The 15,077-nt window shown below is 57.2% G+C and overlaps 1 protein-coding gene and 1 long non-coding RNA gene across 6 annotated transcripts in view; one reads left to right on the top strand and one right to left on the bottom strand.

The window, feature by feature from the left end:
* Bahcc1 (BAH domain and coiled-coil containing 1) overlaps nucleotides 1-15,077 on the top strand; it is a 61,165-nt gene that overhangs the window by 42,891 nt on the left and 3,197 nt on the right. Inside the window, exons 11-26 of one of the 5 annotated variants that reach the window (XM_063270200.1) lie at nucleotides 999-1,814; nucleotides 4,994-5,196; nucleotides 5,302-5,438; nucleotides 6,024-6,152; nucleotides 8,112-8,226; nucleotides 9,059-9,351; nucleotides 9,998-10,167; nucleotides 10,248-10,549; nucleotides 10,711-10,791; nucleotides 10,900-11,053; nucleotides 11,136-11,250; nucleotides 11,341-11,416; nucleotides 11,552-11,660; nucleotides 12,312-12,428; nucleotides 12,716-12,892; nucleotides 13,047-14,221. In XM_063270200.1, coding sequence (XP_063126270.1) covers nucleotides 999-1,814; nucleotides 4,994-5,196; nucleotides 5,302-5,438; nucleotides 6,024-6,152; nucleotides 8,112-8,226; nucleotides 9,059-9,351; nucleotides 9,998-10,167; nucleotides 10,248-10,549; nucleotides 10,711-10,791; nucleotides 10,900-11,053; nucleotides 11,136-11,250; nucleotides 11,341-11,416; nucleotides 11,552-11,660; nucleotides 12,312-12,428; nucleotides 12,716-12,892; nucleotides 13,047-14,221 — 4,169 coding nt within the window. Of the gene's footprint in view, nucleotides 1-998; nucleotides 1,815-4,993; nucleotides 5,197-5,301; nucleotides 5,439-6,023; nucleotides 6,153-8,111; nucleotides 8,227-9,058; nucleotides 9,352-9,997; nucleotides 10,168-10,247; nucleotides 10,550-10,710; nucleotides 10,819-10,899; nucleotides 11,054-11,135; nucleotides 11,251-11,340; nucleotides 11,417-11,551; nucleotides 11,661-12,311; nucleotides 12,429-12,715; nucleotides 12,893-13,046; nucleotides 14,222-15,077 lie in introns of all 5 variants that reach the window. The other 4 variants (XM_063270201.1, XM_063270199.1, XM_063270197.1 and 1 more) reach the window with 4 other exon arrangements.
* On the bottom strand, nucleotides 8,747-10,039 carry LOC120095309 (uncharacterized). The gene is made up of 2 exons (XR_005490802.1): nucleotides 9,902-10,039; nucleotides 8,747-9,445 (listed from the first exon to the last, which is right to left on the bottom strand). It is a non-coding gene; the product is annotated as an uncharacterized LOC120095309 (long non-coding RNA).

The following is a 15,077-nucleotide window of genomic DNA, read 5'->3' on the forward strand; positions in this document are numbered from 1 at the left end:
TACCCAGGCATTCCCGTCCCTGGGTCATGAAGATCTTTCTCTTCCCTCTTGGCAGTCCCTAACCCTAACCCACAAGTCAGTGTAATGACACAGCCATGGGCCCCTTTACCCTGGGTAGATGAAGCAAAATAACCAGACCCACGCCTCCACGACCCAGCAGGCAGTGTAAGTGGTGGCGTGCTTGAACTGCCGCAGATGGTGGCATCAGACTTGGGACCTGTCCCCAGCTAGTAAGCCCAGATTTTAACGAGAGAAGGGACGACATCACCAGCTGGGGCTAAAGGAATAATCTGACCTGCCCGAGGAGAGGAGAGACGGCTGTATTGGGGTCTTGTGCCTGCCACTCTGGGTTTTCTTCTTTAAGATTTTTATTTATCTTATTATATACGTGGGTGCACAGTTTCTGTCCTCAGACACACCAGAAGAGGGCATCTGATCCCATTATGGATGGTTGTGAGCCACCATGTGCTTGCTGAGATTTGAACTCAGGACCTCTGGAAGAGCACTCAGTGCTCTTACCGGCTGAGCCACCTCTCCAGCCCTGTGGTTTTCTGAATCAGGGAGCAGAGGCTTTGTGTTTCAGTCAGTCAGTCAGTCAGTCAGTCAGTCAGTCTGTCTGTCTGTCTACCTACCTACCTACCTACCTACCTACCTATCTATCTATCTATCATGGGGCCCAGTGCCTCTCACATGCTACTAGCTTGTTCTCGTTCAAGAAAAACCCCAATTCAAGTGCCATGGTTTTGAAAATCCCTCTTTTCCAGACAGCCATACCAGATGTCCCTCCCGTACCCCCCAGCCACCCGAGGATCTCTGCAGGTTCCTGGTCGGGAGCGGTGCTGGTTCTGAAACCTGTCTCTTTATTGGCCCTCATCCTCATGTCTCCTGTCCTTTAGTCCAGGAAGCCTCCCTCCTCCCTCCTGTAACGGGGCCGGCCACACTTGCTCTGCTGCTGGCAGCTGGCTGCTCACGTGCGGTGCGTACCCCTTCTTTTACAGACCTGCCTCCAAGATTGAACCCCTCAACTGGCGTGGACTTCTCCCTCCCTTCAGACGTGCACTCTTCTGACCTCCCAGACCCCAAAACTATGCAAACCACTACCCCAGGGACTCGGCCTGAGCCCACAAGGACGTTCCTACCTGGGGAGCCACCCCCCTGTAGCCCCAGGAACTTAGAAGAACCTGGACTACTCTCAAGGACCAGGGATGCCACCCAGGACCTTGCCATCCTACCCCCTCCTGTTGAGGGAGGACTCCCACCAGGGAAGGCAGAAGACCCCAGCCCACTCGAGGGGTTACAAGCACTGAAATTTGGAGACCTCCTTGAGGGAGGGGGAACTGAGGCTACTGGCCAGACTAATTCTACTCAGGGAGGGACGCAAAATGAGAGGACTGTGGATCAGGGGGTACCACAGCCCTCTTTGGGGGCTACCCCTCAAGCACTGGAACAGGTAGCAGGGAGCCCAGTTGCCCTGGACAAGGATGAAGGTCCACAGAAGGCCCCTGATGTGGCCCAGCTACAGGAGGAGGAGACCCAGCTGGAGGAGAATGGGGGGGACTCGGAGGTGGACTGGGGGACTCCCAACCATAGCCACCCACCCAAAGCACTGCCAGGCTTGGATGCCTTGGTGGCCGCCACTGTGGACCTAGGGGACCTGCCTGACATTAGCCTGCCGGATGCTCAGACCCCAGCAGCCTCTGTGCCCCTTGGCACGGCCCCTCAGCCCCATACCTCAGGGATTCATGGGATTGCCCTGCTCAGTGAGCTGGCTGACCTGGAGATCCAGCAGCAGAAGAGTGAGCTGGCCCTGCAAGGTGAGCCCCAGCTACAGTATCCTTCCCTGGTACCCTGAGAGTTGGACCCTCAGGGTCAGACAGATGGTGACCTCTGGCCTGGAGCAGCTGTCCCTAAAGAAACAAAAAGATCCCCAGGGAAGCCCCAACAGGACTTCCTTTATGGAATCAGTGATTCGCTCCAGCCTGGAGGAGCCACCTGATCCTGGACAGGACCTTTGGGGCCGGGATCACTCCTCTGTGGCAGATTCAAGCCATGGGGCATCCCTCTGGACGGTCTCCACTTCGCAGAGGACCTAAGGCCTAAGGCAGAGGCTTAGATGAGGGCCTGGTAGCAAGAGACAGGCCAGGGATCTCCATTCTACTGCTGTGTCTGGGCAGAGACACCAGACTGGGATCACACACACATTCACACACCACACACACACCACATATACACACACCACACATGCACACCACTTACACACACACACACACACACACACCGTACCACACACACCATACCACACACACCACATACCCACACACACACACCATACCACACACCACACACACTGTACCACACACACACACACCATACCACACACACCACATACCCACACACACACCATACCACACACACACACACACACACACACTCTCACACACCACACACACACACACACACACACACACACACACACACACACACACACACACACACACCAGCCTCCGGAGGCTTCTCAGAGCCCCCAGCAGGCCGTGGCTGCAACTGCAGGTCTGCTTTAGGCTAGCTTCGGGAACAAGAGTTCCTGAGCTCACCCAGCCAACCACCTAAAGACCCTAAGATAAGTGTAATAGGTTGAGACCTGAAACCCAAGCAGTCTCTACTCATCAGGAAGACCCCACACGGCTCCCCAGATGCCCCTGCACTCGAAGGCCCCCTCCTCACTGTCCAGACAAACAGCCCCATCCCTTGTGGCTGCAGAGGAAGCCCCTCGTTGAGCACCTCAGCCAGCCATTGTGCAGCAGAGAGTATTTACAGAAGAAACTAAAGTCTTCAGGCTCAGCCTAGATGCACAAAGCTCCCAGGCCCCTCGTCCTCAGCTGGGGGCTTCAGGGTAGCCTAGCATCGCTCTTGAGCAAGAGTGATGAGGGAAGCAGATAGGCAGTGTCAGAAAGTACAGACTGTGGAGGATCTTCTGCTGGGCTCTGTAGAGGGGGAGAGACCCAGGAACCCTGGCTGGATCCCTGCTGAGGCCTCGTGATCAAGGCCAAGTGGCCAGACCTCCTGTATAAAGGTCATGCACTAGCATGAAGGGGACTCACGGGCCACCAGTCGGGTGCCGGGCACTATGTGCGCACAAGCCACAGTGCCTGGGAATGTTGGCAAGACCGGAGCCCATTCATCGAGTGTGTGTGTTGGGGGTCGGGGAGGGCATTGTATAACCTAGTGTGGGTGTTGTAGCTGACAGCCCACGCCTTGCTTACCGTACCCTACCCTCTTCCCAGCCCCACAGTGGCTGATCTAAGCCACTGCTGGAACAGTAGTCGCCTTACTAGCTGCTGTGGCTGAAATCAGCCAGATCAGTTCTTCCACCAAACCATCCGAGAAGAGACAAATGGGCACAGTACAGAGCCAACTGCCAGCACCAGAATGAAAGGGAGACCCTTGGGCGGCCCAAGCCTGGCAGAGCCGTCGGTGCCAAGTGCAGGCCTCAAGGGCACCAGCAGCAAAAGGAAGGGCTCACATCTGACCTAGGTTCACAGCGGGCCCTCCCCGATGGTAAAAAGTCTGCCTTCTTACTAAGGAGAAAGCCAGACTTCTGCCCTCCCATTGCTTGGGGCCCAAACCTGTCTCTAGGTTGGAAGGTCTCCTGGGTAGAGATCTTGTTGAGAAAAAAAAATGTGCCCAGAAGTTTGAGCATTTGCCAGCTGTCCCTCTGGGCATCTCAGAAGCAACCTTTGGGGAGACTGTTCCTTAGGCTTTGCCCTGTGTTGGGAACCCCCATTACTTCATGTACCTGACACAGGTAAACACCATTTACTCTGAGGTACCTAGAGCTGGGCTTCACTGCTTTTTCCTCCTGTCGAGATTCAGGCAGTGCGTTTTTGGTAGGTCCTCCAAGGCACCTATCAGCTGTCATCGGTCACCTGTGCTCCCTGGTGTGGATGGTTCACAGCCCCTCTTGCCTGCCCCTCGGTAGTTCGAAACGTGGGTGCAGAAGCACTGCAGAGCTGCATACCCCACCCTGCGTTGTTATCCTGACCTTGTTGCCCTTCCTACGTTCGGAGTCTTTCCAGCTACAGTGGTCCACTGCTGTCACTACTCAGATGACCGAATTGCTTGGGTTTTGATAGTGAAACTCTTGAGCCATCCCTGGGGACCTACTTTCCATATGTCCCTGTCACTTCTGGAGCCGCTTTCCAGAGTCCTCGTGCAGTCCTTGGCTCCAGTTGTCTTTGAGGAGCCCCGTTTCCTTCCAGTGGAGAATGGTGTCAGTCTGTGACCAGAGTGATAGAATGCCCCATTGCCACAGGGTTGGAGGGTGGGGTACTGCTGCTCCAGGGTTTCTAAGAGGATACCACAACTTCCGCTCAGACCCCACTGGGCTCCACTGATCCTTCTTAGATGCCTTTGCGGGATCGACGCAGCTGTCCACTGTCTTTCATGCCTCTTCCCTGAATCCATGCTACTGCCCTCGGCTGGCCTGAGCTTTGGCCCAGTGTTGAGCCAACCCTTGCTGCCCCATCCAGGTTTTCCTTCTGTGGTTCTCTAACCCTGATTCCTAGATATTACCCATGCTGGTGGGAGGGTGGACGGACTGTAGGGTCGTGGGCAGCTGCTTGTAACTGTAAATTGGTTTCTAAAGCACACCTCAGTGCATGGTCCTAGGATTTGGGAAGCATTGGCCTGCCTAATTTTGTACTTGGTTCATGGCCTCAGCATCCTTCGTCCGCTCAATCCCCAGTGTCCGAAAGAGCGGGCGCACACTTGCAGGCTTCTAGAAACTGTGACAGGCCTGCATGACGCACTTGCCCTGCGCTGTGGCCCAGGGTGGATGTCCCCAGCTGTATCCTGGCAGGCAGGCCATTCCCTTTGGCTTGACTCCTCCCTTGGTTCTCACAGCCTGAAGCTGGGTCTGTGCTGGTGCTGGTAAGGGGACTGACTTCAAAGCCTCTTGGGAGGGGGCAGCGAATGACCGTACCTCTCCCTCCAGCAGAGGATGAGGATGTGCTGGCCTTCAACCTGCAGCACCTGGCCACACTGGCCACAGCCTGGTCCCTAGTGGAGGCTGCTAGCCTGGACAACTCAGTCGCTTCACTGCAGGCCCCGGCTGCTGACCCAGACAGAGGCCCCAGGCTCACCCCTAGGATGCAGATCCTACAGCGCAAGGACACCTGGGCCCCTAAAACCAAGCCTGTAAGTGAGAACACCACCCGGCCGCTTACAGATGAGAAGACCTCTGCATGCCTGGGCTGCGTCCCCGCCACGCCACGCTGAGGCTTACGGGACTCTTGCACACAGGTATGTCCCCTGAAGGCTGCCATCGATCGGCTGGACACACAGGAAGTGGAGATGCGTATGCAGCTGGCAGAACTGCAGAGGCGCTACAAGGAGAAGCAGCGGGAGCTGGCTCGCCTGCAGCGCAGGCACGACCATGAGTATGACGCTTGGGCAGGGGTAGCATCCTCGGTCCCTACCAGCTCAGCCTTATGGGGAGGCACTGTGGGGCAGTGACTGGGCCCTGTGCCACCTTGTGGGCGGGAAATGTGCTGGAGGAGCCTGGAGTCTGGGATCTTCACTGGATCTTGCAGCCAAGGAGAGGGGTGAAGCCTGAGTTGGGTGGAAGATGTGGTCATTCAGCAGAGGGCAGCACAAGGTGGCAGGGCAAGGGCGGTGGTGAGTAAAGCAGCTATGAGTGTGACTGAGCAGGACTAGGAACCCAGGGGATAGCCGGACCTGCTGCAGGAGCAGGAGAAACCTGCCCAGTTGCATGAGGGACCATGGCTTCCCGACCAATGTGCACAAGGCAGTTAAGATCCCTGGGTAGAGCAGGAAACAGTGCCTCCTACTTAGAGCTACAGATTTTGGGCAGCAGGAGCCTAGTTGAGCCTGACTTCCACCTGACGTCCATTACACTCTGAGAGCACTACTGCCCCCAACATTCCTCTGCAGGGCGATGCCCTCCAATAGGCATTGGGGGTGGAGGATTCGGGGTTTCTTAACATCCTTTCTGCGGCCCCCAGGAGGGAGGAGAGCTCTCGGAGCCCTGCGAGACGTGGACCTGGCCGGCCAAGAAAGCGCAAACACTCAAGCTCGCTGCCCGCTCTGCGTCCCGGGGGCCAGCTTGCCAGAAGTGATAGCAAGAAAGCCAAGTGAGTCTGGAGTCTGGAGACAGATCTGTGGGTCAGGGCCTGGGCACCATGGAGGGCCACGGTTCCTCTCTGGCTTTAGGAAATGCACACCATGTCCCAAGGCCTAGTGTGTCCCCTACCAAAACCTGAGGCTGTGACAAATGTCCAGCAGAAAGAGACCTCCCTGTTGGGGACTGGCATGACCCAATCCAGACATCCTACTGCGTGCAGGCCACCATTATCAGCGCCCCCTCCTGGGAAGCCACAGCCTAGGCTTGGCCACATCAACTCTGGGAACCTGGCCGTGGCTAAGGTTGTGGCATCATCCCACCGGAGCCACCGGCCAGCCCTGGCCCCTCGAGTGCGGGGCGGCGTTGCGTAAAAGGCTCTTTATCTGCACTGTATAAAGTCGTTGGTCACGCTGCGCTGCTGCTCACGGCTGCCGCGCGATGTTATTATCCATTACCCGCCCGGCGCAGTCGTTGGCACACTCCCGGGCCGGGTATAATTGTCCTTCTCGGCTACAAATTGCCTCTCCCGGCAGGCCCATTTGCATAAATCCTCCGACCTCCTCCAAACAGGATTGGCGCGCGTGCATGTGCACAGCATCAATCCTGATGATTTGGTAATAATAGTTAAATCGGCACTAAACGGTTCCTTCAATTAAGACAGAGGCAAAAAATTAATCTCAGGGCTTTATGTCACAAAACATTAGCAAACGCAGAGAAGGTTATGGGGTGGGGGGAGTTTGTGTGGGCTACAGGCAACGGAGAAGGTTCACCATATGGCTGGGGGCCTCGCCAAGATGGCCTGTTGCCCTACCCAGGTGTCACCCAGCAGGGAGCCTAGGGGGTCCTTTGAGAACCTGTCTGAAGCCCTTGGGCTGCTGAGCAGGATGGTGCTGTTGGAAGTTGGGGTCCGGCAGAGGGCATTGGAAAACCTGCTGGATGGCAGTGATAGACTCCCCAAACCTCGCTGTCTGGCCCTGGCCGGCTCCGACCACGTTGCCCATGCTGGACTCTATCCTAGAACCCAGCAAGTAAGCCCAGCCCTGTAGCCAAGTCAACTATGACCCAGAGAACCCAGAAGTCTTAGGGTAGGGAAGGATCCACGGCCACAGCCCTCTTCTTTCCAAAGAGTGGGTCTCCTGACCTCCTCAGCTCCAGCTCCTGTCCAATTTTTAAGCTAAGTCCCAGAATCCAGTGAGGGCAGTAGGCCTTGGGCCTGAGGGCTGGGTCTCTTCCATGCAGGAAGTGGGAGGCCAGGAAAGGTGGCAGGAAGCTGGGGTCAAGGAGGCCCCCCCAGAGCTGCAGGGGCTTCCTGCCTGGCCTTCCCTGACTTCAGAGATCCAGCCTCCTTGTTGGACAGGAAGGTGGAGAGTGTCTGGCTGTATGAGTTCAGGGCAGGGCCAGGCCCTTGGTCCCCGCCTGCCACTCCTTTTCACGAGCAGCCCCGTTTCCTTCTCTCTCTCTGAGGGCTGAAGGGTTCACAGGTGGGAGGCCAAACCCCAGCCCCTGGCTAGCCATGGGCAAACAGGCAGTGCGGGAGGGAATTCTAGGAAGGAAATGAAATCACACATTGAATACACTGGGGTGCTCAGGAGACACGTCTGTTCACAGGGCCTGAGAGTAGAGGTGGGGGGATCAGGCAGGATCCCTCGTGCTGTTTCCCCACTAGCTGCTTGACCATAATGACCTCTGACCCGGTTACCAGCCTAGATGAGCTAGCTCACTATAGAACATGGGAATGTTGAAGCCGGATAAGTCAGAATTCGAGGGCCCCAGGGGCCACCAGGGCTGGTAGTCAGCAGGCAGAAGGGACTGACTGGGTCAGTCTTGATCTGACACCCCCAGGGTCTGCTCTTAGGTGAGGCAGGAGGCCGTGTCCTGCATGAGGTCTGCCCCTCAGGACACACCATAGTGGCTGCGAGGGGTCCTGAGCCCAGGCCCTGCTGCCATATCAACTACTGCCTTCCCCTAGGGCTGTTCGTGCCAGCCTAAGTCTGCTGTGTGCCGAGCTACGAGGGGATGAGCCCCCACGGAAGCGAAGCAAACTGGAAAAGAGTCCTTACACTGGCCTACAGACAGCTTCCTCGGTGAGTCTCCAGGCCTCCGCCCTCACCTCAGGTGGGCACCGTACATGAGATGTTGGGGATGGTACCGGGTATTAAACCCCGGTGAACTAGCGAGGGTTTGGTGAGCTTTGGGTACCTTGGTTAAAGGAAATGATGCCACAGATTTGCGGGTGTAGTGACCAGGGGCTGTTGCCTCTGGCACAAAGGACATAGATTTCCCAGTGTGGCTAATTCTCTGATGCGTGCATCACACCACACACACACACACACACACACACACACACACACACACACACTCACTCTCTCTCTCTCTCTCTCTCTCTCTCTCTCTCTCTCCAGTACCTGTTGTTACCTAGTCTGTCCCCTCCCACATCAGAAGGCTGGTTTTATTTTTGCTCGCTTGATTTTTTTGGCATGGTTTGTTGGTGGTGGTTTCAGCCTCCATGCTCCCTGACTGTCTAGAACTTGCTCTGTGGATCAGGCTGTCCTTGAACTTGCGACCCTCCTCCCATCTCTGTGCGCCGTAGGCACCAGCAAGTCATTCTGCCTAGGGAACTCTTCTTTTTAGCCTTTCCATTTCACAAAAGCAAACAGCAAATGTACCCGTGATAAACAGAACCTTCTGGCTCCTGGGCCCCCACCCATTCTATCATATAAAGTTTATATGTGGGTGGAGGGGGTGCTAAGTAGACAGGTTCGGTGTTTCCTCCAGTAAGCAGCCAAGGCCAGATGTCCCCAGCGGTGCTGTTTTCTGGGTCCCACCATGACAGGGGAAACCTACAGGCCCTGGGCTGAGGCAGGGGGCCGAGGCTGAGGAGGGGACCGCATCTGTGGTTGACACTTCCATTCACAGGAGAAGGTGCGGTGCAAGAAGAGCTGTGGCCCAGCCGAGTTGTCATCCTCAATGGCCCACAAGGTGGCCCAGTTGAAGCCAAAGGTCAAGAGCAAGGGGCTGCCAGCCAGCCTCAGTGCCTTCCAGCGCAAAGAGGCCGCCCCAGGTGGGCGCATCCGGAAGAAGCTCTCTAGAGCCAAGAGTGTCAAGGTGTCAGGGGCGGCACGGCATCCACACCCCAATGGGGACAGTGGCAGGGAGATGCCCAAATTCCAAACCCAACCAGCAGTGGCTGTGGCCCACGAGGCAGGCAAGTTGGTGGTGTGACTGGAGCCTGGGCCTTGGTCACCGGGGGGCTGAAGGACGGGTGGGTGCACAGGGGTCACAACCACCAGATCCAAGTGAAGTCTGAAACGGACAGATCCAGGGACAAGGTTTTGTGAAAGATTGGGAAGGAACCTTTGTCCCCAGGCCAGAACTCAGTCCCTCCCTTCTCAGGGCAGAAAGAAACCCTGGACAAACCCTGGAAAGTATGTTAAAAATAGCTCTCCCCACCTCTGGCCTGCAGCATCCGGCAGGTTGGTGGGGTATCTCTTCCTTCCCCAGCAAACAAGCCCAGAGACAGCCTGGAAAAATAGATACTTCCTCCCTCCCTGCCCCTCCCCCAAGGCCTGAGGCTGAGAGAGGAAGAGAGGAAATACTGCTTTGGGGTAGGAAGCAAGGGGCCAGCTGGGCCAGAGGATACAGAAAGAGGGAGAGACTCCCCAGGGAGAAGCTCAGTTCCAGAAGGTGGGGCTGCAAGAGAGAAAACCCTGGTACCCCACCCGCTGCCAAACACTTTTAGGGTACAGCTTAGTACCTCACCTCTGAGCAGCCCAGAAGATGACAGTGTCTTCATTGGCCATACTCTAGCCAGGTCCAACACCGGTCACCAAGTCCTCTCTGCTGTCCCCCAGGCAGCGGCTATGACAGTGAGGACTGCCAGGCACTCCTGGAGACAGAGGCCGCTCCCAGGGAGCCCGGGCTGGTTTTGCACCCAGGGGCAGTGCTGGGACCTTCACCTTCCTCCGTGGTCAAGATGGAAGCCAACCAGAAGGCCAAGAAGAAAAAGGAGAGGCAGGGCTTGCTAGGTAACTGAGAGACCAGAGCAGAGTGGGAACAAGGGTCTATATAACCAGGGTCCCAATGACCGCTCCCCTCCCTTCCACAGGGGCCTGCCGCCTGTCCAGCCCCGAAGGCGAGGTTAAGATCAAGAGACGGACGGTGAAGACCAAGGTGGGCCCCAAGCTGGAGCGGGCGCCGGGGCGGAGGCCCCCAGGTGCACCGGGCAAGAAGAAAGCCAAGGGCAAGGCAAAAACCGGCCTCCGTGCGGAGCCTGGGAACGCCACAAGCAGGGATTCCCTTTTTAACCCCACCCGGACCTTTGCCTGCCGAGAGGAGGGCAGCAAACTTGCCAGTGAGCGCCTCAAGAGAGCCACGCGCAAGAGCGCCATGTTGCAGCCAGTCCTGAGGGTAGGCTACCGGTCAGGTAGACCTTAGAGTGGGTAGCCCAAGGAGAGTGAGGCATCCTCCACTCCTTCCCCACACCTAACCCTAACTCTGAACCCTGAGTCGCAGCGCACACTGGCAGGGGAAGCCATTCCGGTCCTCACTGCTGTTCTCTGTCTTCCCAGCGGAAGAACGGGGCCTTATCCATCGCCCTGTCAGCCCGCAATGCCAAGGCCATTCTGGGAAAGAGCAGGAAGCTGACGAAGGTGAACAGAGAGGCTGTCAGCAAGCAGGTAGCAGTACCCCCAGGCCAGGGCCTAGTGGGGGGCCCAGCCCCTCCCAGCCTCCTCCCCTGACCCCTGTGATCCACCCAGGGCCAGGGCCGAGCGGTGAGCCGGCTGCTGGAGAGCTTTGCTGTGGAAGATGACTTTGAGTTTGACGACGACGACGACAGCAGCTTCTCAGATGAGGAAGAGGAAGAGGAGGAAGCCGGTGTCCAGCTCAGCGAAGAGCAGAGTGCTGCCCTGGGTAAGGAAGAGACAGCAGCTGCCCGGGGAGGGAATGGTGAGTGGGTGGGTCCAGGGCCCAGCACTGATGTCCTCTCTTGCAGCGCGATCCTGCACCATCCACAAGGAAGACCTACAGGATGGACTGCCTGTGTTGATTCCAAAGGAGGACAGTCTGCTGTATGCAGGCAGTGTCAGGACTCTGCAACCCCCCGATATGTGAGGCCCCGGCCCAGGTGGGAGGGAGGGATGCATGCTGGCTGTGACGTGTTGGGCAGGGAGCCTCACCCACCCCTACAATGCCCTCAGCTACAGCATCGTCATTGAGGGAGAGAGAGGCAACCGGCAGCGTATCTACTCACTGGAGCAGCTGCTGCAGGAGGCGGTAAGCATGACCCATGCCTGGGTAAGCAAGCCTAGTGGGTTTCCCCACCACCGGGAGCACCTTGGCCTAGCCCTACACTGAACCCAGTGGCCAGACCCAACTGTTCATAGGCTATCGCTCTGCGGCTCCCTGCAGGTTCTTGATGTCCGGCCACAGTCCAGTCGGTACCTCCCACCTGGCACCCGGGTCTGTGCCTACTGGAGTCAGAAGTCTCGGTGCCTATACCCAGGCAATGTGGTTCGAGGTAAGCATGACCAAGGCCAGGACTGGGGGCGAGGACCCTCTGTGACCTTTAGAGTTCTCACCCACATGATCCAGCTGCTCCTGGAGGTTGGAGGAAGACACATTTGGGTCTCCTCTAAGTGAGACCAGTTCACCAGCAGCCATGAGGAAGTCAGAGAGGGGGGATAAGGGGGTGAGGAAGAAGGGGGAGGGGGGAGGGAAACACCAACAGCCAAGAGGGACTCAGAGGGGGAAGAGGGGAGGGGGAGGGTAATGTCCAGCTAATCACAGCAGGCCCAGCAAGAAAAGGACCTAGAATCCCAGTGTACACCTAGACAAAACGGGACATGTAGGGCCCTCGGGGTGGGAAAACTATAGGTCTGCAGATGAATGGGGCGGATGGGCAATAGTCTATCAGACACTCCTTGGAGGAATTGTACAGGATTCTTTGCCCCAGTGTATGTGTGTAGGGAGGCTAGGGCATGTATCTGCTTGTATGTGGGACCCGTGGCTGTGATACCAGGTAGCCAAGGGGAGCAGTGTTGGTTTGTCAGGGCTGCCAGCATAGTAAGGTTGCAGGGGCACCCTGCTCAGCACCCCTGTTGCCTTCCTGCCCTCCCCTGCCTTCTGGTGAGCTGTGCTGGCCACATACGTAGGATATGCCCCATTGCAGGTGCTTCTAGCGATGAAGAAGACCTGGACTCTGTGGTGGTGGAGTTCGATGACGGAGACACGGGCCACATAGCTGTCTCTAACATCAGGCTGCTGCCTCCGGACTTCAAGATCCAGTGTGAGCACCCCAGAGATAGCTAACCTAAGAGTTGGGGCTCCCCCTGCCTGTAACAGCTCCCAGAAGCCCCTCCGACTTGGGCCTTGCCAAATCTGGAGATGTTCCCAGTATTCCACAAAGGGTGGTAGCCGGGGTTGGGGATTTAGCTCAGCGGTAGAGCACTTGCCTAGCGAGCGCAAGGCCCTGGGTTCAGCTCCGGAAAAAAAAAAAAAGAGAAAAAAAAAAAGGGTGGTAGCCGCTTACCAACGGCCCGGCCCGTAGTGAGCCCCCTTCTGTCCACTCCACAGGTACAGAGCCCTCGCCAGCCCTGTTGGTGTCCAGCAGCTGCCGGAGGACCAAAAAAGCAGCCAGTGAGAGCCACCCACCCAGCGAAGCCCCTACTCCCAGCCTGTCCCCTAAAGTGCAGGATGGCCCTGAAACTTCTAAGACCCCTGGGAAGAAATCTGGCTGCAAAGACAAAGCCGGTATTTGCAGAGCTGTTGAGCGTTGGGAAGGGAGGGCCCCTGGGGGTGTGGTCACCGGGAGGCGCATGGGGCCTGCTGGGGTCAGGGAGGGGTAAGTGGAGACAGCTGGGTGGGCCCAGCAGGTACAGCTGACCCTACCTGGCTTCCCCCCCAGGCAAAGTCGACCTCCTAACCTCAGGTGCCAAGTCCCCCACGGGGGCCTCAGACCACTTCCTAGGCCGCAGAGGCAGCCCCCTGCTGAGCTGGTCAGCAGTGGCTCAGACCAAGCGGAAAGCCGTGGCTGCGGCAGCAGCAGGTGGCAAAGGGCCAGGGGTACTGCAGAACCTCTTCCAGCTCAACGGAAGCACCAAGAAGCTGCGGGCCCGGGACACCCTGTTTCCCATGCATAGCATGGCTGCCCCTGTGTTTGGGAACAGCTTCCGAGCTGACTCCTTCAGCAGCCTGGCCAGTTCCTACACACCCTTCCTTGGAGGGGCTGGGGCAGGCCTTCCCGGAGGAGCCCACAAGCTGCTTCGGGCCAAGAAGGCTGAGCGGGCTGAAGTAGAAAAGGCCGGGAGGCGGCGGGCAGGCAGCGAGTTTCTGGTTAAGCTGGACCATGAGGGTGTGACCTCTCCCAAGAACAAAAACTGCAAGGCCCTGCTCATGAGCGACAAGGACTTTGGACCCAAGCTGGGGCGACCTCTGGCCAGCCCCAGTTACACACACCCAGCCCTCATTGGCAAGGACAAGAAGGGGCGGGCACCTGTGCATCCGCTACATATGGGACTGGCTCTGCGAAAGTACCCACTGCCCTGTGATAGTGACTGTCCCAGCTCCTACTCCGATGAGGATGAGGATGGGCCGGGGCTAGCCACCGGTGTTCCCTCCCGATTCCTCACCCGCCTATCCATGTCGTCGTCGTCCTCCGGCTCGTCCACGTCCTCTTCCTCAGGCTCCGTGTCCACTTCCAGCCTCTGTTCCTCAGACAATGAGGACTCATCTTACAGCTCAGATGACGAGGACCCCACCTTGCTGCTGCAGACCTGTCTCACCCGTCCCGTACCCGCTCTCCTGGCCCCACCCGAAGCCCTGCGCTCTAAGGGTAGCAGCCCCCACGCCCACGCCCACGCCCAGCGCTGCTTCCTGTCCAGGGCTGGGGTGACTGGTGCAGGTGCAGGTGCCGGCCCCGGTGTTAGCAAATCCAAGTTCAAGCGTAAGGAGGCCCTGAGCTTCTCCAAAGCCAAAGAGCTTTCTCGGAGGCAACGGCTGCCCTCCGTAGAAAACCGGCCAAAGATCTCAGCCTTCCTGCCCGCCCGGCAGCTCTGGAAGTGGTCGGGAAACCCCACACAGGTAGGTGGCCTGTCTCCCAGCACCCACATAGGGACAGTTGCCCTAACTCTAGCAACCGGGGGCGGGGGCGGGGAGGACTTGCACATACACATAGTTTTTGTCGTTGGTTTGGTTTCTGTTGGTTAAGTGCGCCCCACCCCCACTCCCCATAGGGTTTCTCTACATAGCCCCAGCTGTCCTGGAATTTGCTCTGTAGACCAGGCTAGCCTCGAACTCAGATCCATCTTCCTCTGTCTGTCTCCTGAATGCTGTTTTTTCTTCGTTTGTTTGGTTGAGTTTTGATTTTTGATTTTTATTTTCTTACTCTCAAACCGTTTGGAAACCCCTACAAGCAACAACAGAAACCCACCAGTAACCTAGTAGCCAGTACTGTGAATGACAAGTTAAGAGCGTTGTCCTGCCTGTGCGGTCACACGGGGGACCCGCACACTGAGAGAGTGTGTATTGTGCTAGATTTTCATGCTGCTCAGTCCCTTGGCTAGGCTGCCAGAGGAAACTTTACTGCTGCCCGACCTGCAGGGGACCCATGCTTATTGATGGGGCTTGCGGTTCGTTTGTGATGGCTTCTCGGTGTTTGGTTGTGACAGGGTCTTGCTGTGTAGACCAAGCTGGCCTCGAACTCACAGAGATCCACCTGCTTCTATCTTCTGAATGCTGGGATTCTGGGTTATGGTTTTTGTTATACACACACACACACACACACACACACACACTCTCTCTCTCTCTCTCTCTCTCTCTCTCTCTCTCTCTCTCTCTCTCTCTCTTGTAAACCAAACTGCAGTGAGCATCTCATATGGGTCTCTCTGCTTTTGGACTCTGCTGCAGTACTTCTGTCGTGGCCAGTGCGCAGAGAGAA

This window comes from Rattus norvegicus, chromosome 10 (assembly GCF_036323735.1).
Source record: "Rattus norvegicus strain BN/NHsdMcwi chromosome 10, GRCr8, whole genome shotgun sequence".
NCBI classification, from domain to species: Eukaryota; Metazoa; Chordata; class Mammalia; order Rodentia; family Muridae; genus Rattus; species Rattus norvegicus.